This window comes from Panthera onca, chromosome C1, assembly GCF_046562875.1.
Source record: "Panthera onca isolate mPanOnc1 chromosome C1, mPanOnc1 haplotype 2, whole genome shotgun sequence".
NCBI classification, from domain to species: domain Eukaryota; kingdom Metazoa; phylum Chordata; class Mammalia; order Carnivora; family Felidae; genus Panthera; species Panthera onca.
In genome coordinates, this window is record NC_138346.1 from 216,911,984 (window position 1) to 216,936,602 (window position 24,619).

At 44.4% G+C, this 24,619-nt stretch overlaps 1 protein-coding gene across 16 annotated transcripts in view; it reads right to left on the reverse strand.

Moving 5' to 3' along the window:
• The window catches only part of CAMTA1 (calmodulin binding transcription activator 1), an 852,124-nt gene that overhangs the window by 793,339 nt on the left and 34,166 nt on the right, over positions 1–24,619 (reverse strand). For all 16 annotated transcript variants that reach the window (XR_013557729.2, XM_078452487.2, XM_078452488.2 and 13 more), the window contains one exon: positions 24,242–24,360. Coding sequence is in view for 15 of the 16 variants with exons in the window: in XM_078452487.2 (XP_078308613.1) it covers positions 24,242–24,360 (119 nt within the window). In the remaining variant the exon portion in view is untranslated. The remainder of the gene's footprint in view (positions 1–24,241; positions 24,361–24,619) is intronic.

The following is a 24,619-nucleotide window of genomic DNA, read 5'->3' on the forward strand; positions in this document are numbered from 1 at the left end:
TAAAAGGTGGAAGCGGAACAGCCTCAGCTCTCAGAAAGTGGGGGCAGACAGAAACGGGGGCCAGAGGATTCCAGCTTGTCTACGTGCTTCCTCTTCTGACACTAGCTTTGTTCCCCAATGGCTAGCCCTGATGACCAAGAAAAGACACTCTGCCTCCTGAACTTCCCGGCCCCCTCTCCGGCTCCACCTACCCCTACATGCCAGGCAGCAGCTGGCCAGAGGTGACAGCATTTCCTGCCTGGCTTCCCAGCACCCTGCAGGCTGCCCCTGACCCCCAACCCAGAGATTCAGGAGGGGCTTCTCGATGCTTCTCTAACCTAATTCTCCCTCTGGGCTCTTCCTGCTCTAGCTTCTCCCACAGGTGCATACAGTCTATTCTTCCAACAAATAAATCCCTTATTCCGTAACACTCATGGTGCTTCTGCTGCCCTGACTGGTGCCCAGAGTTACGTGTCTTCCTTGACACTGGCTGAGCACTGGCTCTTTTCAAACTTCACACAAATAGAATCAAACATTACATTTTGAGATTCTTCCCTGCCACCCCATGGAGCTGTATTTTGCTCATTTCTCATTGTTCTTTAATAACCTATTTTATACTATATGCCATTTCAACAAACTTTTTATCAAACTATTATATACAAACAAAAAAAAAACACAAATCACAAGTGTATTTGTATGTGTCCGTGTACACGTATCACATCCATAATCAAAAACAGAACATTACTGGCTCCCTTACTCTCCAAAGGTACCTACTTCTGACATCCAACCTGTAAGTTCATTTTCCTGCTTCTGAAATGTTTTGAACTTGTATCCAGAAGCATACAATATATACAATATAATCTGAGAGTCTGGTTTCCTTCATACCATACTTTGCGAGCTATCCACTGCCTGAATATAGAATAAGCTCATTCATTTTCATTGCTGCACAATTTTACATTATATGAATATAACACAATTAATGTTTCCATTCTGTTGTTGGTGAGCATTTGGGCTATTTCTGGTTTTGGGGAATCTGGAATCACACTCCTGAGAACGTTCTTGTACGTATCTTTGGTATACATACGCGCGTTTCGGCTGGGAATATGCATAAGCAGGAGAGCTGCCGAGACACGTGGCGTGCATGTCTTGCACTCTGATAGGTAATTCTAGTTTTCCAACACTAACATAGATGACCTTCAGCAGTGTACGAAAGTTCCCACTGCTCTGTTCCCTCCCAGCACCTGATGCTGTTTTTAACTTAGTCATTTGGGCGTATGATGGCACGGTGCCACGGATTTAGTTACTTTTTCCCCAATGACTGTTGAGGACCTATGTATGCTGACCATCTGTGAAGTGCCCATTCAAGTCTCTGGCCCATTTTCTATTGGGTTTGTCAGTCTTTTCCTCAAAATATTCTGATTACAGGCCTCTGTTGGCCAACCCTAGTCTATGGCCTGACTTTTCATGTACTTGCTGGTGTCTTTTGATAAACAGTTCTTCCAACGTAATCCAACATTTCAACCTTTCATTTTACATAAAGTTAAGTGCTTTTTGTATTTTATTTAGTATTTATTTACTTTACATACAAGCAACTGAACTAATGTTTTATAACGTATTATGTTATTAGCTGTTTTATCTGTTAACTCCTGGGATCCTCCAAACCATTCTTAAAAAGTAAGTAGGATCACAGGGAACCTGGGTGGCTGAGTCGGTCGAACGCCCCACTTCAGCTCAGGTCACGATCTCACAGCCTGTGGGTTAGAGCCCTGCGTCGGGCTCTGTGCCGACAGCTCAGAGCCTGGAGCCTGCTTCGGATTCCGGGTCTCCCTCTCTCTCTGCCCCTCCCCCGCTCGCACTGTGTCTCCGTCTCTCAAAAATGAATAAACGTTAAAAAAAAAAAAAAAAAAAACCTGGAAAAAAAAAAGTAAGTAGGATCATCCTGGAGGCACAGGGTGCTGGAGGTGCACTCAACAGGAGAAGAGGAGACTGCCAGATCCAGCCACCTCGTATAACCTTAGCATCGTATAATAAACAACTTGTACCAAGAGCGCTCTTCAAACCATACCTAATCCTCATACATAGCACACACACATACACACACACACATAACATTTGGCCACACACAGGGAACACATGTTACACACGCATACATCACACCTATTAACATTTACCCACATACATAGCACATACAAGTACACATTCATCCATATACACAGAATATATACACACAGACCTATAAAATTTACCCACATAAATAGAACACAGGCATGTACACATACATATAACATTTACCTACATACACAGACATAAACACTGACCCATACACATATATGTAATAATACCCATGTGCACAGAACACACATACACGTACATAACATACATGTAACAGTTATTCACACACACATAACGTTTCCAGTCCACATTCCAAAAACTAAAGAAGTCAACCTGGCTGAAGACTAAATTGTATTTCCAATGCAATCTCATGAAAGAAAGAGAAGATACAGGGCTAAACCAATAACACCAGCATCAATTCACAGAAAATCACAAGTAGATAATTTAGTGGTAAAGAGGAATAATGCAAAAAAAAAAAAAAAAAAAAAAATCAAACAGTAAGAAAACTGAAAATTAATGAGTGGGTTTGAAGGAAAACAACTATTTTGGTAAAAGAAAGCCAAGTGAGATTAATCTTCACTACATATTAGTAAAGTATTTTGAAAGCCATACTAATTTGTTGTCATGGTGCACTTATGTCAGTGTCAGAGATGAACAGTACAGTGAAGGAAATGTGGAAATATACAGTGCAGATGGCTGTACTTACTCTCATACCAGTAAGACTGCCCGCAATGGAACAATTATGAGAGACCATCAGTAGGTAGTACCTACCCTGAGAACTCCCTACATAAGGTTTGAACTAACCTCTTGGATCTTTTTTCCAGATCTTTCCCTGACGAAGCCAACAACATCAGTCTTCTGACAACCGAAGTTTCTCAAAAACTGATCATCTTATAAAATATGGTGTCTTTCCAAACTGGCTGGGTGGGCACTTTATCTGGAAGGCTCACTGTCACAGTGCTCTGGGATTAGATGGAAAATGGCACACTGAAGAGCCTTTCGGTATAGACAGAGAACAGTAGCTAACTGATGGAGATGGGCTATGGGAAGAAAAGTAGAAAGAATAATTTGTTACAAGCAAATGCTTCATCACATTAGGCTAAAATATTCAGAAAAGAAAAAGGATAAAGAAGGCAACAGGAAAAACAGAAACAGATCACCTCTGTCCAAACAGACACCAGACTCTGAATGTTATCCACTGCTTGAGTCTTAGTCCAAATTCAGGAGTGTCAGCTGGTCCCAATGATCTGTGTTCTAATAATGTAATTGCACATTTCATAAAGTCCACTTGACTATTACAAATGTTCCCCTCCAGATTTCCTTCTGCTTACTTTTAACCACAGTGTGTTTAATTACAACAAAGGCTTCTTCTGAAAGCAGTCAACAGTACAGTTGAGGTGGTGATTCTCAACCCCGGCTGCACTTAGACTCTCCCAGGGAGCTTTTAAAAATCCCCAGCCTGGGGCTCATCCCAGAGACCTCTATTTAATTGGACGGGGAGTGGGGGGGAGGGGGGGGACCCAGGCCCTGATATATTTAAAAAGCTGTCCAGATGACTCTCATATTCAGCCAGGGGTGAGAACCACCACCATAAAGAGCACTGGGAGAAAGAGCAGGGACCGGTTTGTCTGAGCTTCTCCATGAGGGCATTTTTACCATTTTGCACAGAATCAGAGAAGACCCACATATACACTCACCATGACACCCAAAAAGCGCTCCCCCCTATTTCTAAATACCCTTTAAAGTGTCAGTGCCAGCCCCACGTGAGGGCCACTGGCCCAGAAAATGAACGTGTCTGGTCTGCGCTAACTCGGTCTCCAGCCCTCCGGGCATCAGTTTCCTGAGCCACGGGTCTGGTCCGACACGCTCTAACTTGCTTCCGACACCCTGGGCTCCCAGGCCTCACTGTGGCAGCTGCCTGTAGAGGCTAGAAGCCCGACCAGGCAGAGTGCAGTCCTGCCGCCCAGCTTCACCCAAACCATCTCTACTTTCGTCTATTTTCTACATTTAGGTTCCCCACAAGTTTATGTTTGAAAAAAATGGTTCAGCTGTTATAAAGACATTTTTTAGGTTTGAGAACTGCCAGACCTTCCCGTCCCAAAGTACTAGTATTCAACTGAGAAACACAGGGCACACAGGAGCTGAGTCTACATTTGCAAAGAGGGAGACTCAGCTCTGACACGTCATGGGTGGCATGGCGCACCGTGACCACAGGGCATTCTGTCTGAGAGGCAGTCCTCTGGAGAGAGGCACGTGGAAATCTTGTTTCTTCTTTCAAGGATACATGCCGGGGTTGGAGGGTGACGTGGGAGTGGCGTGACCAGCGAGCTCTAGGATGGCTCCCGCCATCCTGGCCTCCACTGTAAACGTCTTCCCTTTGAGTGTGGGCAGGAGGACCCACCTGGGGGCCCGAGAGTTGCTTCTAAGCAACAGAACACAACCACATGATGGGACGCAGCTGATCACACGTGTGATAACATCAGTTAAGACTACAGCATTAGGACGGTCTCTCCCTTGCCGCCTTTGAGCCAAATAGCCATGTTAGGAAGGCACAAGTAACGAGGAGCCGAGAGCTGTCTTTAGCTGCTAACCAGCAAAAAACTGAGGCCCGCAGTCCAACAGCTCACCAGGAACTGAATGCTGCCAACAATCCCATTAGCCAGGAAGAGGATCCTTCCACAATCAAGCCCTCAGATGAGAATCCTGACCAAAACCCTGAATGCAGCCTCAGGAGACCTTAGAGCAGAGGCCCCGGCTAGGCCTTGCCCGGACACTGGACCCACAAAAACTACGAGACAGGAACTGTATGGTGTTTAAAGGCACTACGCGCATGATAACATGGTCACACACAGTGTGAAACAAAGGACAGAAACAGCACGCTCCGTGGTCCTGCAGTGAGAAGAGCAAGGCACAACCGAAGAGCTGGAAGAACATGGCTGAAGCTCAACCAAAGCGGGGATGCGGGCCTGAGATGAGGCTGGAGAGAGGGGGCGGCGAGGCGGGGCAGGGAGCAGGGAGCAGGTCGGCCATCTTAACGTGTTTAAATTTCTATCCAGAACACAGTGGAAAGCCCCTGCAGAGTGTAAAGCTAGGAAAAACATGATTCGATTCGCATTTTCTATTTTAAGAGGGTAACTCTGACTGCTGTGGGGAGAATGAACCGGAGGAGATTCAAAACAGAGGCAAGGGAGGCACACGGGAGGCTCCTGTGGGGTCCAGGAAAGCAGCGGTGATGGCAGCGCTGGGAAAACGGAAGGGTCACAGTGAAGACGGAACCGGGCTCATGAGCTGGGATGAGAGAACTACATCCTCATTTCCCTAAACTCCAAGTGAAATGCAGTATCGTGTCTAACTGTGAGTAGAGCAGCAAACCTCAGCAACACAGGCTGCACCTGTGACTTGTAAATCGCAGATGGTTTTCATCCCAATCACCCATGTCATGATCCAAAGTAGCACTTGGGTTTATCATTTCTTCAAATTTATGGTAGTTACCGACCCACCACTAGATCTTGTTATTTAAGAACATTTAAGAAGTACATATGTTGTCCTGCCACAAATCACATCTGTGATATATTAAGACTTTGATAACTATTTCAGTACATTGGTTTCCTTTGTAATCCCAGAAATGGTTTGCTTTAAAAACATCATTCTGAGGGGGCACCTGGGTGGCTCAGTCAGTTAAACGTCCAACTTCAGCTCAGGTCGTGATCTCATGGTTTGTGAGTTCGAGTCCCATGTCAGGCTCACTGCTGTCAGCATGGAGCCCGCTTCAGATCCTCTGTCCCTCCCCCACTCGCTCACACGCATGCACTCTCTCTCTCTCTCTCTCTCTCAGAAATAAACATTTAAAAAAATAAAAATAAAACATCGTTCTGAGAAAGTATCCACTGGCTTCTTTACTCTGCTACAAAAAAAAACCCCAAGAAACCCCTGGGCGGGGGGTGAGTCGGTAAGGCCTGGTGATCTCAGGGGGTGAGAGCGAGTAAAAATAAAGACTACTACAGGGGCAGCAGATTTGGGGAAAGATCCAGAGTTCGGCTCTGGACAAGTTGCCTGAGGTGCCTATAAGCATCTGAGTAGGTGTCTGAGGAAAAGTCGGGGCCTATAACTTGGGACATACGTGGTATCTTGAGCTGCATCGCTAGATGAGAATACTCATCGCTAGATGAGACAGCGCAGCGTGTGAACAGAGACTGCAGGGCAGAGCCTGGGAGAAGCTGACCCTTGACAGGCTGGATGAGAAGAAAGAGGTGCCTGGGGGCTGAGAGGCAGTGGCCCTAGAGGAAAGTGCACCCCAGAAGACGCTCGATCGCGAGCACAGAGAAGCGTCTGAGGAAGGAAGGGCACCGATGTTGAAAGCTGTTAAGAGGCTACAGAGCGTCTGCCGGGTTTGGCGACTTGTATGATATTGGAAAAGACGGGCAGTTTCACTGGAGCAGCGGTGGAGGGTGTAGGCAGGAACTGAAGAGTAGCTGGAAAGTCAGAATGTAGAGGAAATAAGCGGATCGCTTGCTTGAGAAATTTTAACGTGGAGGGTTTAAAAACGGGGCTGTTGATGGAAAGGGAAGCTGGATTTTGTGGACATTAATCTGGACGATCTGGTAAAATGGAGGGACCAAGGATGCAGGAGAATGCAGGATGACTGCCGGACTCAAGCCCTTTGTAGGAGAGAGGGGTTGGCGTCCAGACCTCCTGTGACCAGACTGGCCTCTGACAGAGGGAAGGAAGACACAGTTTAATGGTGGAAAGATCCGGAGAAGCAGCTCAGCAGCTGAGAGGCGGGGGTGTTGGTCTAGTGAGAAACACGCAGAAAGTATGAAGTGGTCATGAAGCCGGAACAGGCTGGGCTGGTGGAGAATCCTAGAAAACTGTGGGTGGTGAGAAGTGCTCACTTGGTAATCAGAATTAACAGAGACAGAAGTCTGATTCTTTATCCTGTTTTTCTCTGGCAACACTGAGCTGCTTGGGTGTGGGCACACACAAGCCAAGAGATAGGTAGGGTTCACTGGGAACAGGGATTTGTCCAGTTGGGTGTGATAGCAGGAGAGAAGGGCAGGAAAGTTAAGGGCATCTGTAGGAGAGTGACTATGGACTATGGAGTATGGAGTTTGAGCTGGATGGGAAAACAAGAAGGGAAAAGAGGACACACGCAGATAAGGTGCAGGGAAGGCCCCTCGGAGGAGGGCGTGTGAGCGGCACGAAGGTCACACGCTAGGGAAGTGAGGGGAACTGTGGGCAGCTGTGGGTGAGGAGAGGAGCTCTGCCAACGGCAGGAAATGCTGGCCCGCTGGCAAGTGACCACGGACGGTCCACCAGCTGGCTGGCAAGTGACCTCCGAGGGCCCCAGAAGAGTGGAGCACATAAACTCAGTGCCTTGCCTCCTGGAAATGACAGCTTTGGATGCACCTGTCAGTTATGAGATGGGTCGTCTAGAACGCGAGCTCCACAAGGCAGGGATCCGTTCGGTTCATGCCTATTGTGCCCAGATCCTAGCATTCCATAAATACTGCTGTGTATGACTGTTTTAAAACGCAATGAAGTGAAGGAAAAACCGAGGCAGGAAAGGGCTGAGCTCTGTGCGGTATGCAGGACGCACTCTCCACCGTGGCACCGAGTTGTGGCCAGACCACAGCAGGTCCCCAGGGAATAAAAGGCAGATGTTCTACCTGGACTTCAGAGATCTGGCCAACCACCGACAGGATGGTGACAGCATGTGACAAGGTGGTGGGTGGGGACCCTGTAGTGGCTGCTGGCAAAAGTTCTGTCCACGGACCTGGGTGCATCCAGATGAGTCATCAGTACACTCTGCTTTATTGTAAATAACCATGTCAATTCTTTCTCTGGGTATCTCCAACTCTATAAACTGTTTCTTGGTCGTGCTCTAGGTTCCTGGCTCAGGGAACCCATTCCAGCTGACACTAGACTCGGCCCCTTCCTTAGAGGTCTTCCCTGAATCTCTGCACCGAAGACGGCCCCCACTTCACTCTCCTGGCGCTGGGCTCTGTGCTTGCCTTGTAAAATGAACCACAACTCCCTTTCCTTCGCAGCAAAACTCCCACCAAAAGTCACTAACACTTGCAGCCCCCACATCCTCACCCATTTGCCCTGAGTCCTCCCATTCCATCGGGCCTCGGTGCCCACCACGCTGCTGAAACCACTCGTCGGGGTTACTAAGAGCCTCCAGGGGCCCAAACCCAATGGTGACTTCATCCTCATTTTACTCAACTTCTCAGTGGCCTCTGATTATACCCTCTGCAGTAGGAAGATTAGTGGTCCAGCAAAGATAGCCACATCCTAATCCCCAGAACCTGGAAATATGTTGTGTGAACATGGCAAAATTGCAGGTGGAATTAAGAATTAAGACTGCTAATCAGCTGAGCTTAAAAACCGGGAGATTATCCTGAATTATCCGATGGAACCAATGTAATCATCAGAGTCCCTAAAACTGGAAGCAGGACGCAGGGGAGGTCAGAGTCAGAGAGAGGCGCATGGCAACGGAAGCAGGGTCAGAGACACGCTAGGTTGATGGCTCCGAAGACGGAGGAAGGGGCCACAGCCAAGGAATGTGAGCGGCCTCTAGAAAGTAGATCAGGCCAGGAAACAGATTCTCCTCTAGCACCTACAGAAGGGAGCGCAACCCTGTCTCCACCTCGATTTTAGCCCAGTGAGCCCAGCGGCGAACGTCTGACCTACAGAACTCTAAGATAATAAAGGTGGGCTGTTTTAAGCTGCCAAGTTTGTGGTAATTTGTTACAGCAGCAAAAAGGAAACTGCTACACCCTCCTTGAAACCCATTCTTCCCGGGGCTTCCGCCGCACACTTGTGTGGTTTACCACGACTCCGCGGGCTCTGCTGCCTCCCGCTCCACTCAGGGCTTATCTCGTCCCTTCTCCTAAATATCGTTTGCCCCCAGGGGGATCTCATCTAGTCTAATGGCTCTCCAATTTGTATCTCCAGACAGGACTCCTCTCTCTCACTCTCAGACACATGCCACTTCAGGGTCTGACAGCCATCGCAGAATCAATACGTCCAGCCCTACCCTCCCTTCACCTCCGTCTCCTTTGTCTCTGTTATGAACACCAGCAAGGAGGCCACACACTGGCGATCGTTCTCGACTTCTCCTTTCTCCTACCTCCTATGTCCAGTCCCACGAGTCCTAACACCTCCACCTCCAAAACGCATCCCACTTTTCAACCTATCCTCTTCCCAAGATCACCAGTTATTACGACAGCCTCCTCACTGGTCTCTCTGCTTCCCCTGTTGGCCACAGAGCAGCCAGAGAAACACTTTGAAAATAAAAAAAAATCCATATTATGTCACTCACTTCCTGAGAGCTTATCCTCCAGTGACTGTTACTCTTAAAATAAAATTCCAAGTCTTTCTGCCTACCAGACACTGAGAGCTAGCCCCTGCCTACCCTATCTCACCTTCCAGAGGCTCACTCTGCTCCAGCCAGGAGGTCTTTTTTATTGTTCCTCAAACCAAATGCATTTCTGCCTCCGGGCCTTGCTACTCCCTGTGTCTAAAACATTCTTCTCCTAGGTCCTCAAGCAGCAAGCCCTCTTTTATCATTCGGGTCTCAGTTCAAAGGTCACTTCCTAACAAAGTCAAACCGCCACTGGGGAGCCTGGGTGGCTCAGTCGGCTGGGCGTCTGACTCTTGGTTTCGGCTCAGGTCACGATCTCACGGTTCGTGAGCTCAAGCCCCACATCATGCTCTGTGCTGACAGTGCAAGCCTGCTTGGGATTCTATCTCTCCCTCTCTTTCTGCCCCTCCCCACCCCCCAAAATTAAATAAACTTTAAAAAAATTTAAAAAAAAAAAAAAAAAGGGGGAAAGAAAGTCAAACCACCCAAGTAAAGTACTCATACCTCAGTATCCTGCTGTATTTTCTTCTAGGCACTCTCTGAAATTCTTGTCTACTTGTCTACTTGGGTATTGCCTTTCCTTCTAAACTCCATGAGAACACTAACTTATCTGTCTGTTATCCTCATCATCTTCAACCAGTGCATGGCACACATGAGGCCCTCAAAAACATTGCTAAGCATAAATGAGAGCATAAAATGCAATGGAATACTACTATGCAGTCAGTAAATATGATGCTGTGGATCACTGTCAAAGTCCTAAGATACATACAACATAGCAAGAAAAAGCCAGATTACAAAACTACATACACAGTATATCTATTCTGAGTTAATAAATATAATATACAGCTACATCAGCACAGAAAAATGTCTGAGGAGACATCTATCAAAAAGTCAACTGTTTCTTTTCTTTTCTTTTTTTTTTTAATATTTATTTATTGGGAAAGTGCATGCAGGGGAGGGGCAGAGAGAGGAGGACAGAGGATCTGAAGCAGGCTGTGCGTTGACAGGCTGACAGCAGTGAGCCTGACGTGGGGCTCAAGCTCACGGACCACGAGATCATGACCTGAGCCGAAGTTGGACGCTCAACCGACCGAGCCGTCCAGGTGCCCCCAAAAATCAACTGTTTCTTCCGGATGGTAGACTTTGGGGAGATCTGCCCACCTTTCTAACTGTGCCACGTGCTGTGGGAACTGACGGCAGGGAGGTGGTGGTGAGTGGGTTGTCCCTCTCTCCAGTTTCATTTTCCATAAGGCAAGAGCGACTCCACAAAGCAGAGACTTGGCTTCCCACCTCAACCCTGCTCCCACCCTGGACAGGAGTGACTTATCTCACTGCTGAGTTTGAGATAAAGAACTGAGTGTGCCTGCCTTACTCCTTCCTTCCATGGGTTTGGGAACTGGAGCTCGCACACAGGCAGCACACTTTCTGCTCTTCTCTTCCATGTCAGAACTTTTTCAGGGGTAACTCCCATGGATGTGTTTGTCACTACCAATCAGCAATAGCAGCCCAGGCTGGATAGTTCAGAGACGAAGTATAAACCGTGTCAGTTGGTCACTGAACACCCACGATGTGCCACGCGCTGTTTTAAACTCTTTGGATCCAGTAAACAGGGCAGAGGAAGACTCCCATCCGCCTAGACCTTATAGTCTAGCAGGGGCAGCCGGACAACACACAATAAGAAGTGAATTATACAGTCTATGAGACGATGTTACATGCTAATTCTAGAACACTTAGGTCTCATACCATCTTCGTTCGCAAAACAAAAAATACATAATCACCCCACGGCAGGTTCTCTGAATTGCTTGAGAAATTGATTGTTAAAAATTACGGGAAAATGCATAAATACAAAAATTGTGATTAATAATGACTAAAGCATCTAACAAAACTAATTCTTAAAACAATTAGAGTTAGGAAGTTGAAATGTTGTTCAACAGCACAAAAATAAAGTAAAATTCTAGCATTCTAGCATTCACATTAACAACTGTCTTCTGATGCCAGGAAAGGTGTGCTGTCGCTACATGGTTTAAACACAGGAAAAATGGGAAATGACTCTACTCTGACCTCAATTTTATAGATCCTGCTTAATTTCAAGCTTTTTTAATGTATCCTTTCTCAGAAATGGGAAGCAAATGGCACTGTCCCTTTCAAACCTTTCTTAACGTTTAAAAAGGTAAATATATTTAAGTGTTTTTTCCCCTGCTCTTTCTGAGAAAGCAGCTTTTGAAGCCCTTTCTAAATAAGAATGCAGCTTCCAACAGGATAGCTTTCTTCTTGGCCAGCTTCTCTGAATTCGTCCTGTCCCGGGACCAGGAACGTGAAGAGGGTGTGGCCTCTCTCACTCTGTCCTTAACCTTCTGTTGGGACTTTCCCCCTTTCCTGAAGTGCTACCCACCCTTTCTTTAAAAGGGAACTACTTCACGCATGAGTTACACACAGAATAATGGTCCCTCTTTTTCCAAAGGCTTTTGGTCACTGAAGACCCACTATGTGCCACTGTTTTAAGTTCTATGGATCCATCAGTAAACAGGACAGGTGTCTGCTCTGCAGATGTTAGGCCTTTTGAAAAACCCTAGAACTAGTAAGCAATTATACAAAGTCCACCACCTTCCTATATACCAGTAATGAACAAGAGGAATTTGAATTTTAAAATACAATATTAGCACCTCCTCCCCCCAAAAGTGAAATAACTATGCATGAATCCAACAAAATACATACTAGGTCTGTATGAAAAAAACTATAAAACTCTGATGAATAAAATCAAATAATTATGTAAATAAACGGAGACATAGTCCATATACACAGATACGGAGATTTGTTTTCAAGATGTCCATTCTTTTATTTTTTTTTTTTTTTTCAACGTTTTTTTTTTTTTTTTTTTTTTTTTTTTTTGGGGACAGAGAGAGACAGAGCATGAACGGGGGAGGGGCAGAGAGAGAGGGAGACACAGAATCGGAAACAGGCTCCAGGCTCCGAGCCATCAGCCCAGAGCCTGACGCGGGGCTCGAACTCACGGACCGCGAGATCGTGACCTGGCTGAAGTCGGACGCTTAACCGACTGCGCCACCCAGGCGCCCCAAGATGTCCATTCTTTTAAACTTGATCTACAGATCCAATGTAATCCCAATCTAAATCCCAGCAACAAAATGATTCTAAAGTTTATACAGAGAGGCAAAAGACCCAGAATAGCCAAGTCAATACTGAAGGACAAGATCAAAGTCAGGGTGGGTGGTGCCTGGGTGGCTCCAACGGTTAAGTGTCCAGATTCTTGATTTTAGCTCAGGTCATGATCTCGTGAGATCAAGCCCCACATTGGGCTCTGCACTCAGAGCAAGGAGTCTGCTTAGGATTCTCCCTCTCCCTCTCTTTCTCTGCCCCTCACCCGCTCATCCTGTCTCTCTCAAAATAAACAAACTTAAAAAAAAAAAACACAAAAAACAGTGTGGTATTGCCAAAATAGACAAATCAATGTAAACAGAGAACCCAGAAATAGACCCACATGAATACAGTCAACTCATCTTTGACAAAAGAGCAAAAGCAATACAATGGAGCAAAGATAGTCTTTTCAACAAATGGTGTTGGCTCGTAGGTGGAATTTAAGGAACAAAACAGATGAACATAGGGGAAGGGAAGGAAAAACAAAGTAAGATAAAAAAGAGAGGGAGGCAAACCAAAGAGGCTCTTAATTACAGAGACAAACTGAGGGTCGACGGAGGAAAGGGGGGGCGGGTGGAGGTGGGCTACATGGGTGACGGATGGGCATTAGGAGAGCACTTATTGGGATGAGCACTGGGTGTCATATGTAAGAGATGAATCATTAATTCTACTCCTGAAACCAATACTACACTATGTTAACTAACACGAATTTAAATTAAAAATAAAAAAATAAAAAATAATTTTTTAAAAAGGCAAATGGAAAAAAAAGAATCTAGATCATACATCCTTCACAAAAAAATCAAGTAAAGTGATTCCAGACCTAAATGTGAAATGCAAAACTATAAAACCCCTAGAAAATAACACAGGAGAAAACCTTGATGCCCTTGGGCATAGCGTTACTACACCAAAGGCACGATCCACCAGGACCCATGAAAGAAGTAACTGTTAAGCTGGACTTAAAAAAAATTGAAATCTTTGTCCTATGAAAGACAAAGTCAAGAGAACGACTGGAAGAAAATATTTGCAAAAGCACATCTCATAAAGGATAACTCTCCGAAATATACAGAGAATTCGTAACACTCAACAGTAAGAAAGCAAACAACCTGATTAAAAAATGGGCTAAAGATTTTAACAGACCAAAGAAGAGATATAGATGACAAACAAGCATGTGAAAAGATGCTCCATGTATCAGTCATCAGGGAAATGCAAATTAAAACAAGGAGATACCTTTACACACCTATTAGAACAGCCGAAATCCAGAACACCAACACCACCAAATGCCGGAAAGACAAAGAACAACAGGAGCTCTCAGTGTTGCTGGGAATGCCAACAGGACAGGCACTTTGGAAGACAGTTTGACAGTCTCTCATAAAACTAATCATACTCTTACCATAGGACCCAGCCACCACACTCCAAGGAGTTGAAAACTTATGTCCACACAAAACCCTGCGGATGTTTATACCAGCTTTATTCACAATTGCCAAAACTTAGAAGCAACTAAGATGGCCTTTAGTACATCAACAGACAAACCATGGTCCATCCAGACAGCGGAATATTAGTCATCACTAAAAAGAAATGAGCTACCAAGCCATGAAATGACATTTTCACACCAAGAGTGCACCATAATGGGAACGAGGGACTCTGGGTGATGATGGTATGTCAGTTGTAAGAGAGGTACCACTCTGGTGGGGGGCACTGGTAGTTGGGGAGGCTATTCATGTTTGCGGGCAGGGGTTGTTACATGAGAAAACTCCCTGTGCCTTCCTCTCAATCTGCTATGAACCTGAAACTGCTCTAAAAAAAATTTAAACCTTAATTTAGAAACATTTTTTTTTCATAACAGAAAAGGTAGAATGGGTGGCCTGGGTTCAAGGGCTCCTGTTGCAACATCTCTGGTGGCCATGCCCTCCATCATAAGCTCCCTCTGACTTCAAGCACAAGAGGCTCTACTTTCTAGACCAGGTCAAGCTACCTCTCAGCTTCCTGTTTTCTTGGACATGGAACCTTCTCTTTTTTTCCCCAGAAACTCCTTGGGAATCCAAAAAGAATGAACTCAAGGTTAAGAACTCAGAATTCCACCTAGATGTGCACACGCACCCCTGCTCAGTCCTGCCCAACTCCCCAGAGCCGCAGCCCCTTTCCCCTCTCCTCCTTTCTCCCCAGGTATAAACAACAGGTTGGTTGAGTTTCACATTTATTTCAACTCTACACCCTTCACCAGACCAGAGAACACACAAGCACGAAAGCATATGAGAAAGCCTCAAGAAATCCACACATCCTGCCCATAACACTCTCCCCTACAGAGAAAACACTCTCCCAAACACAAATGTATCTTCATCACATCCACCCCAGCCCATCTGTGGTTTCTCAGCCATCTAGAAAGGATTTCTTTGTGTGTTTTTTTCTTTTTCCTTTTTTTCCAGCTTTCTAAAAGCATTAAAATTGGAAAACTTAGGTTATATTTTAGGAACTTCTCTTAAAATCTTCAACAGAACTTCATAATCACCAAGAATACAGAATTTATCATTAGAAACATTTGGTAGGTAGTATTAAAAAGACTGGAAGGTGGACAGACAGGTAGGTAAGTAGGTGTTATGAGATTCAGCTTTAGGGATCTGCTGTTTCCAGCTATTTGGGCCAAATGGAGATGGGAAAGAAAGAGAGTGGAGATGATCCTTCAAGCTACCTCTTCAGAACAAGGTCACAAAAATTAGAATATGCCTCCACATAACTCCTACGGCCACCCGTACTTTTTTTTTTTTTTTTAGTTTATTTGTTTATTTTGAGAGAGAGTGCAAGTGGGGAAGGGGCAGAGAGAGAGTGGGGGAGACAGAGAATCCCAAGTAGGCTCCATACCACCAACACAGAGCCCGGTACAGGGCTCGAACCCACGAACCACGAGGTCATGACCTGAGCCAAAGTCAGATGCTTAACCGAAAGTCAGATGTTTAACCGACGGAGCCCCTCAGGCCCCCCTGACCAGCTGTACTTCAAAAGGGCTTCCTATGTTATATAGGAAGATATTAACAGACGCTTTAGATAAATACCAAAACACAAACTGCATTCTCTTACTTCTAGGTACAAGAGAAAAAGATTCTAGAAAGCTCAATTGTATCCCATGAAGCCAAAGTACACCAAAATATATCTGAGTGGTATAAGGGCAGCAGAGCTGGGACTCAAGGCAAGTGAAATTAATCAGAATACACTTCTAGGGGGCTGAGATTCTTCATCTAGGTTAAGTTTCTACCCGGAACTTGTTAGAAATGCACATTCTTAAGCCCCACCCCGAACCTACTGGAGCAGAAACTGGGGGTGGAGCCAAGCAATCTGTGTTTTTAACAAGCCCCCCAGGTGATTCTGATGCCAGCTCAGCTTGAATACCACCGAGCTAAAAAGAATGCCCACCTCTCCATGTATCCTTCCCTTTTCCATCTCAGCTGGTTTTCCAGCAGGACTCAGCTTCCCTTATGGGAAGTCATCCCACCTTATGGGAAGTCATCACCATTACTACATAGCACCGGGCAGTTTATCCCCATGAGACCCACTGCTGGGAGTGCACAGAGTATACAGAGTTTCAATGCAACTGAAAACTCTACTCAAGCCCTCTTCTTCCCTCAGAAAAACATGGCCCCAACTGGATCCTCACTGGTACTTGAACATTCTAAAAACAATCTCAGGAAACAGCTCTGTGTTAAGACCTGTGCAAAAGGACAATCTATTCAAATTTCAGCTCCAGTGCCAGACAGGTATCAAAGCTTGGGAGGAGATACCAAAGAAGAACCTTGAGGGTGCGACTCCACTAAGTCCAGGGAGATGGAAAACCCCTAAGCTGTTGGGGTGATGAAAATGTTACAGAATTACATGGTGGTGACTGTTGCACAACTGTGTATATACTATACTAAAAACCTCTGAACCAGGGCGCCTGGGTGGCTCAGTCAGTTAAGTGTCCGGCTCTTGATTTCGCCTCAGGTCATGATCTCAGGGTTTGTGAGATGGAGCCCCGTGTTGGTCTCTGTGCTGACAGCGCAGAACCTGCTTGGCATTCTCTCTCTCTCCCTCTCTCTGCCCCTCCCCAGCTTGCGTGCATGCACGTGTGTGCGTAAGTGCACATTCTCCCTCTCAAAATAAATAAAAACATTTTAAATGTTTTTTTTTGTTTGTTTGTTTTTTTATTCATTTTTGAGACAGAGAGAGACAGAGCATGAGCAGGGGAGGGGCAGACAGAGAGGGAGACACAGAATCCACAGCAGGCTCCAGGCTCCGAGCCGTCAGCACAGAGCCCGACACGGGGCTCGAACTCACAGACTGTGAGATCATGACCCGAGCTGAAGCCGGACACCCAACCAACTGAGCCACCCAGGTGCCCCAAAACATTTTAAAAAATAAGTTAAAAAAGTAAAAGTCACTGAACCATATGTTTTAAAAATAAAGGATGATTAACAGTAAAAAATAAATAAACACATACCCCAGCTGGACCCAAGCCTGCCTTAAACGTCCTCCACTCCCAAACAACTCTGAAAGCAACAGTGACTGAGCCTCCAAAACTGGAGAACTGGGCTTGCAACATATCCTAGAAGGTGACTTAGCACGTTCGTGAAGACTGAATAGAGGCCAAGCAGGTGGCTCACCCAGCACTCAGCTGACAGGTGGCAGAGTCAAGACTAGACTAGATAGAACCAGTTCCTGACTGTCAGTTCTGTACCCTTTCCAGGTATCAGTGGTCCTTGAGTTCACTACGAAAGTTTTCATTCCACATCTTAATTTAATATAACCTGAAAAAAATAAAACCTAAAAACCAATTTTTCTGGGGCGCCTGGGTGGCTCAGTCGGTTAAGCGTCCGACTTCGGCTCAGGTCATGATCTCGCGGTTTGTGAGTTCAAGCCCCACATCGGGCTCTGTGCTGACAGCTCAGAGCCTGGAGCCTGCTTCCGATTCTGTGTCTCGCTCTCTCTCTGCCCCTCCCCTGCTCACGCTTTGTCTCTCTCTGTCTCAAAAATAAATTAAGAAACATTACCAAAAAAATCTCGGGGCGCCTGGGTGGCTCAGTCGGTTAAGCATCCGACTTTGGCTCAGGTCATGATCTTGCGGTTTGCGAGTTCAAGTCCCGCGTCGGGCTCTGTGCTGACAGTTCAGAGCCTGGAGCCTGCTTCAGATTCTGTGTTTCCTCCTCTCTCTGCCCCTCCCCTGCTCATGCTCTGTCTCTCTCTGTCTCAAAAATAAATAAAACATTAAAAAAAAAAAATCTTTCTACCACACAGATCCACTGCTCAAGTTCGTGGTCTATGATTACAACTGCCTGGGTAGCCATTTAAGATGTTCTCAGGCTAATGAGAAAAAGCAGAAGTGAACTTCAGACTAAATCATGTATTTGTACCAAGGCCTAACAAGAGACTTCTAGAAATGCTTGCTGAGCAAAAATCAGTTTCTAAATAGTTCAACGGAGAGAGGGATGGGGTCACTGCAGGGCACATGATAGTGCCACGTGCCAAATTCAAAAGACCCTGCCTGAGAACACTCACTCTTACATTCATGTTGCAAGAGACTTTGTGTGTGTGTGTGTACATATGTATATATATACGTATATATATATATATATATACGTATATATATATACACACACATATGTATATGTATGAGTTTTGTATCTGCATAAGAACTCCAAGAGTTCACAAATTTATACTGAGTTTTTTGCATTTCTACCCATTTCATTCATTCAACAAATATTTATTGTACAGACTATGAGCCAAGTATTCTCCTAAATGCTACATTTTGAAATCATATTATATAATAAAATCATTTGGATGAAAACTAAGGTAGGTCTGCAGGAATTTCCTTCCTTTAAAAAAAACTTCTTTAACATCTTGTCCAAATATCATAAACATTACTCTAACTCTCTGCATGGAAGAGCTGCTTCTCCTGCCGTTCCTCAGAGCCAAACCCGCCTGCTTTGACCTCTCCTCACCTGTCGTGCCCCACCGATGTGGAAGGACATCTGCCCCCAGCATTTCAGTACATCCAATCTCCCTCTGCTACTCCCAATGCTAAACTGATACAGGCTGTCTGATTTGCACGCTCATTTGGATTCTGGTATCCATTCATCTCACCTCATACTACTAAGTTAAACAGAGGAATTATAGTTAGCCCAACTGCTACAAAATTGTCACATTTAATTTGACATCTGATGCCATACATTGTATTCAAAATTCAATGGCTTCCCTCTTAAAACTTCACTCTCTGTCATGGTCACATCTGCACTTGCCTATCTGCATATTAACCAGGAGGGCCCTGCCTGGCCTCAGAGAATAACCTGAGAACATCTGAACTGTTCTCACAGCCAAAAGCTACACAAAACAAAGGCCAAGCTCAGGTTAACTAGCTTTCTGATCGATCAATACCTCACTCACTTTCCTAAGGCTAATGCTTTTCCTCTGAGCTCCCATCATGGAAGTCTGAAGGGTGCTCAATGATCCCCCCCCCCCAAAATGTGGATCTATGTTTCAAAAAGACAACATATATATTCACTAGGAAAACCAATCATTGCAAAAATTACAGCCCTAAATGTATGATTCTATAAGGTATACAAAAGAAAAATTAAAATACAAAAAATACTCAAGAATATATGCGAACACAAAAAAAATGAGCAAAGGAATTTTGAAAAGGTGGCTTCTAATTAAAACAAAACAACTGAAATGAAGTAGAAGATCATAAACCTCAGTCTTAAAGCCCATTTTCCTGACCTGAATATAAAAAATTGAAGGAAACAAAAAATACTCAGGACTTAAAAGTGTCATTCTCTCCCTATAAAGGGACCCTCAGGTTCCTTGGCCTGAGTTAGAATGCACCAGTCTGTAGCTATAGGCTCTCTACAGACATTTTAGGATTAAAGAAGACGCATTTTATATGAAGATCTCTGAAGCTACCACCAACTAAAAAACCTTCGATGCAACTTTAAGATCAGTACAAACTAGAACTCTACTTTGCTTACTCTAGAGAAACTCTGCATTAGAGGAAAAACAAAAGAAAGAGCATTAATAGTTCAAAAATAGTAGCAAGCAAAAGCGGTTTGAACATTTAAGGAGAACATTCTCATTATAAAAGGTTTGTTGGTGTGGCATTAGTTTGGCTTTGGAAGAATGCCATCTGAAATCCAGATCCAGCGACGGGCGGCGGGGGGGGGGGATGCAGTAGTTATATTTTAAGTCAAACAGCTAATTAATGACTAAACAAAAGAAATTTCAGTCTGGACAACATACACAGAGTACTAATATGTGTAATTACGAATAGTCATTTGTGCAATCAGAAAGTTACATTAGCATAATTATTTCTGGCTCTGGGCCTTAAAAATATTAACTTAAAATGTAGAAACCTTATAATAGCGCACCTAATGAAGATGTGAATACCAAAACTGATTACGAAAAAAGAGCTGGTTCTTTAACAAATTTGCTCTGTTTAAATGCATTCCTTCTCTCCTGCCCTGGATATAAAAATCAAACCTAACCCTCAAGTTACACACAGATTCAAAATTTCTACTTCTAATATTTTTTTCCATTATCCGGAGCCTACATATTAATATTCATTAAGAATCAAAACTACTTCCCTAGGAAAGGGGTGCTATTTAAAAAAAAAACAAAAAAAACTTCATACAAACACACATTGAGTTTATATATAATACTTAAAGATGTAAGTAAAGAAAGAAGCCAAACAATTTTATAAAACAAGAAGATTAGAAGTCACTAAACAGCTCGCAAGATCTTGAGAAAGTCTATTTGAAATTATTCTTTGGGACCCAACTGTAGACAGAACAGGCTCTGAAAGCAGGCTGCAAGGTTAAATTCCCAAGTCCACCACTCTTGGGCACATTACTTAACATCTCTGTGGCTCAAATCTCCTCATCGATACCATAAGGATAACCACATAACCTGCCTCACAGGATGAATTCAAGGAGTAAATGCGATTATTCACATCAAGGACCCGCCAGTGCCTCGCACACGATAGATGCTGGCTCAATGCTGGTTGCCATAATTACTGCCACCATCATCATCATCATCATCATCATCCCTCCTCTGTCACCTGCAAGAACCTGAGCAAAGGGTGTGTGTGGCTGAGAAAGCATAGTCCAAAACTGATTTGTTTTTAGACACAACATTTGTTTTGCAATTGCAAGTAACATTCAAGAAGGGCAGGAGCTTTTACCTATTCCAATGCAGTAAGAAAGGTTAAAGTAGCTTAGTTGGACCTCCCTACCTTCTGGTAGTCTTCCTTTTTAGTGACTTTCACTTCACAAATATTTGCACATGAACCCACAAGATGAATCCTATGTTAACTCTTTTTACTCCAAAAGTAAATTACAGAATGGATTTGCCAAGTACACTAATGTGGTTAAGAGTTATGGGTCTTTGATTAAAAGCCAAGACAACACACAATAGAATGAACATTCCTACGAATTGGTAAACAATATACAAGAAATTAAGCTCGGAGAGAGATGGGCCCTTGCAAGTGTGCTATCTTGACCAAATTAGTCAACCACTTTTTACCAACATACCCTCAACGGTAAAAGGAAATACTGCGTATCTTGTAATGTTATTATACGGCTTAGAAATAATTACACACGGTGCCAGCCACCAGCAAGGAAACACAGGCTCGATAAATGGCAACATCTGAATGGGCACAACCTTACTCTCCCTCTCGCAACAAATACACAGCACACAGTACAGAAGTTGGGTTTGCTCAAATAATCACCAATATTGCAACACCGACGTGAGTAAAGGAATCTCTCAAAAGTACGGAGGAGTCCCATCACGCCCAGGACGTGCACTGCACACACCCAGCAGAGAGCAAGCGCGGGTGACAGAGACACCTGGTACAGGCAACTCCGGCCACCAGGCTGCCGTGCACACGGGCCGCGCAGGGACTTGGAAAACAGGGATCGGCCATGCTCTCCGCCACTCTCCCTCCCTCCAGCCTCTCCCAGTGGGGGCGCTTCATCCCAGGCAAGGGGGATCTAAAGCAGTTTTTGTACAATACCACTCCTAAATACAAGCTTCTTCACGGAGTCCTCCACCAAAACACAGCAACCTATTCCAACCCCAGAGGGAAACGGGCCCCTGCTAATGGCAGGATGGCTACACTTTATGAGCGACTCGAGAGGCCCCACGGGCAATTCTGACTAAGCGTGCCTCTGCCGTACACAGGGCCTACAGCCCCAATGAGAGTCAAGTCCACAAAGTACACCTCCATCGGGTCCAGTGTCAGCGTGCAGGCTGGCAGGCTGAAGAGCATGGGGAAATGCCAGTACCCAGCTAGATCAAAGAAGGAAGTGCTTTAACACTAGTACTGACTGTTTTGTTCCGATCAGCTAAGCCAGTTAAAAAAAAAAAAAAAAAAGGCAGGTTACCATCCCCACATAACACTGCAGAATCAAGGACTCCTAAGACTTCAGCTGTCACTCCAAGATTCCCCTATTTTTCCCAAAGCCAAAAATAAACAAGAAAGAAAGCCAATGTCCTCTGCATTGAAATGAAATATGGGCCAACCTTTAAAGTCCGTTCTCTCGTAAGAGTGTTTGTCGGTGTTGAGCTGACACAGAACCGAGAGAACAATGGGTCACGAGGGAAGAGAGTGCGCGCCTTGACCCCTGTGGGCTGAGCCACCCCTGCTGCCTCCAGCCACCCTTGGGACCACGCTTTGTTCACTGGTGTTTTCAGCAGCAGTGACAGCGTGCGTGAACCATCCACGGGTCTCAGAGCCCCCAGGTGTATGTTTCGCCAGAGAGGGGACCATGGTCTCCCCACTAGACGCAGACTTTCACAACACTGTGGTCTCCGAGGAGCAATGGGGGCCGGCGTCCTAGAAGGAAATACAGAAGAGCTCTGTATTTTCCTTTTAAGCTCATCCTCGACAAAAATTGTTTGTTAGGTATTTTATAACGGATCTGAAGTAAGAGTCGAGTGGAATGTGTCAGCCACCGGAGGTAAATAAACATGAAAGTGAAGGCCTGTACACAGATCCAGTCTACCAAGTGGGCTTCGACTACCGTGACTCCACCTTCGGAAGACCCTTAAGACCACGAATTTTAATTAAGCACTTGCTGGCTCTGGTTTCAAATATAATTTCAAAACGTAATTAAAAATAAATTGCCAATTTCACGTAAAACGTAATATGGAAGAAATACATACCGATTACATGTTTTATTTCATTTCTAAATAAACTGGAGATAATGTATAATGGCATGGTAGCAGATCCACGTTGCAGGGAAAACTAAGAAACATACTGAGGTTTTAAATAATTCATGACCTAGTTATGACCTACTGAACAGTTCCCAAATCATACTATTTTGTTTAGAGAGTAATGATCTATGATTAAGACTAATTTTCAGCATATTTACTTCGTTTTCACGTTTACAATAGTTAATCAATGACTGGTTAAAACAACAGGCCTCTAAACTGGCTAATGTTTGTCAAGGTAACAGTATTCTGTCTAAGGGGGAAATATAATTTATGCAAATAATCAAAATATACGTACCTCAAAAGAAATTTAAAATCAGTGGAGACAAGGAAACAAAGCTATGAGGGTCTAGCGAGTATTTAAATCTGTAAACTGGAGTAAGTAGAGAGACTCTCACCCACAGAACCTCTTAAAACTCAAAACTAAAAGCACTCTAGGTCAAGAAGTTAGAGCAAAATAATCTTGCAAAAATAAGGTAAACAGGCAGCACTATTTGTCTTATGTCTTTTAACAAAACCGAGAGCCCAATACAGAGGGTGCGTATTTAACTTAACTTGGAAGTGAACGCCGAACCAGCAACACAACCTGACTTAGAACAAGGTTGGAAAACGAGTAATCACAGCCATCTGAATCAAAGGGACAGAATTCCCAAACTGACGGACACATACCCAGCTCTCATCCGGTAACAACGAATGGGTATTACCCTGCCTAAATTGAAATACTCGGATTTCAAAATAAGAAAGATGACAAAGGGATCCATGCCTAATATCAAGACTCCCAGACAAGATTCACCAAAAAAAGAAACCTCATCCGAGAAGATCCTTTCATTCATTCTCCTTTACCAAATCTTCCAATTGGATGCCAAATATACAATCCACCATACGGCCTCCGTTCTCAATAAGAATTCCTATCATTAAGGTAAACCCATTAATTCTCCATGCAAACCCTTCATCACAGAGGACTGGGAGCTGTTTTGCTAATAAGAAACCTGCCCTTCCCACAGAAACTTCACATTGTCAAGACACTGCATGTTCTATGGAACACTGGGGCTGTATCTTTATTAACTCATGACGACATAAGAACTAGTGTTTAACTGAGATGCAAGCAGAGTTAACCACCAAATGCAAAAGCCGCCAAAATGCAAGAAAACACAAACACAGTAGCTCGTGCTACCTTACTTAGTAAGTCAGCGTGCACGTTATATTTTTCAACACAAGCCAAGCAGATTAGAGACCGTTCAAGAAACATGTTGGTTTCTGTTAAACCCAGATAAAATAGTCTTCTCATTTACAACTTCCTAGTTCAGTATTTTGATTTTAAAGCTAATAAAAAGTAGTACTATGCAAAATGACCTAACAATTGTGCCCTTAATATAATTATACCCCTAAAAATAGAAATTTATCTACCTCATTAGTGTTCCAACGGTGCCTCTCTTTGGGTAAACTTGAACATTTCGGCAGACATTCAAGCAGCTTTTTCGGTAAAAAGATTTTTACATGACTACTATTGCTGTTCCCATGATCATCTATAAAGAAGAAAACAATAGATTCAGAGAAAATAATAGAGAAAATCTCCTTTTAAGTATACTGGCAAGGTCAGAAATGGCAGCTTAGTTTGGTCACCGTGAGACCAAGAGCACCATCCCTCTTGGTTAGCAACGCTCATTTACACACTGATCAGATAGGTGGCAGCAGGAATCTGGTCAAGAGGCTCTAACGTAAGATCGAGCTTTTGCTCCGTGACAAGCGAAGAACAGGGAATATCCCAGCAGCTGCCCATAACCA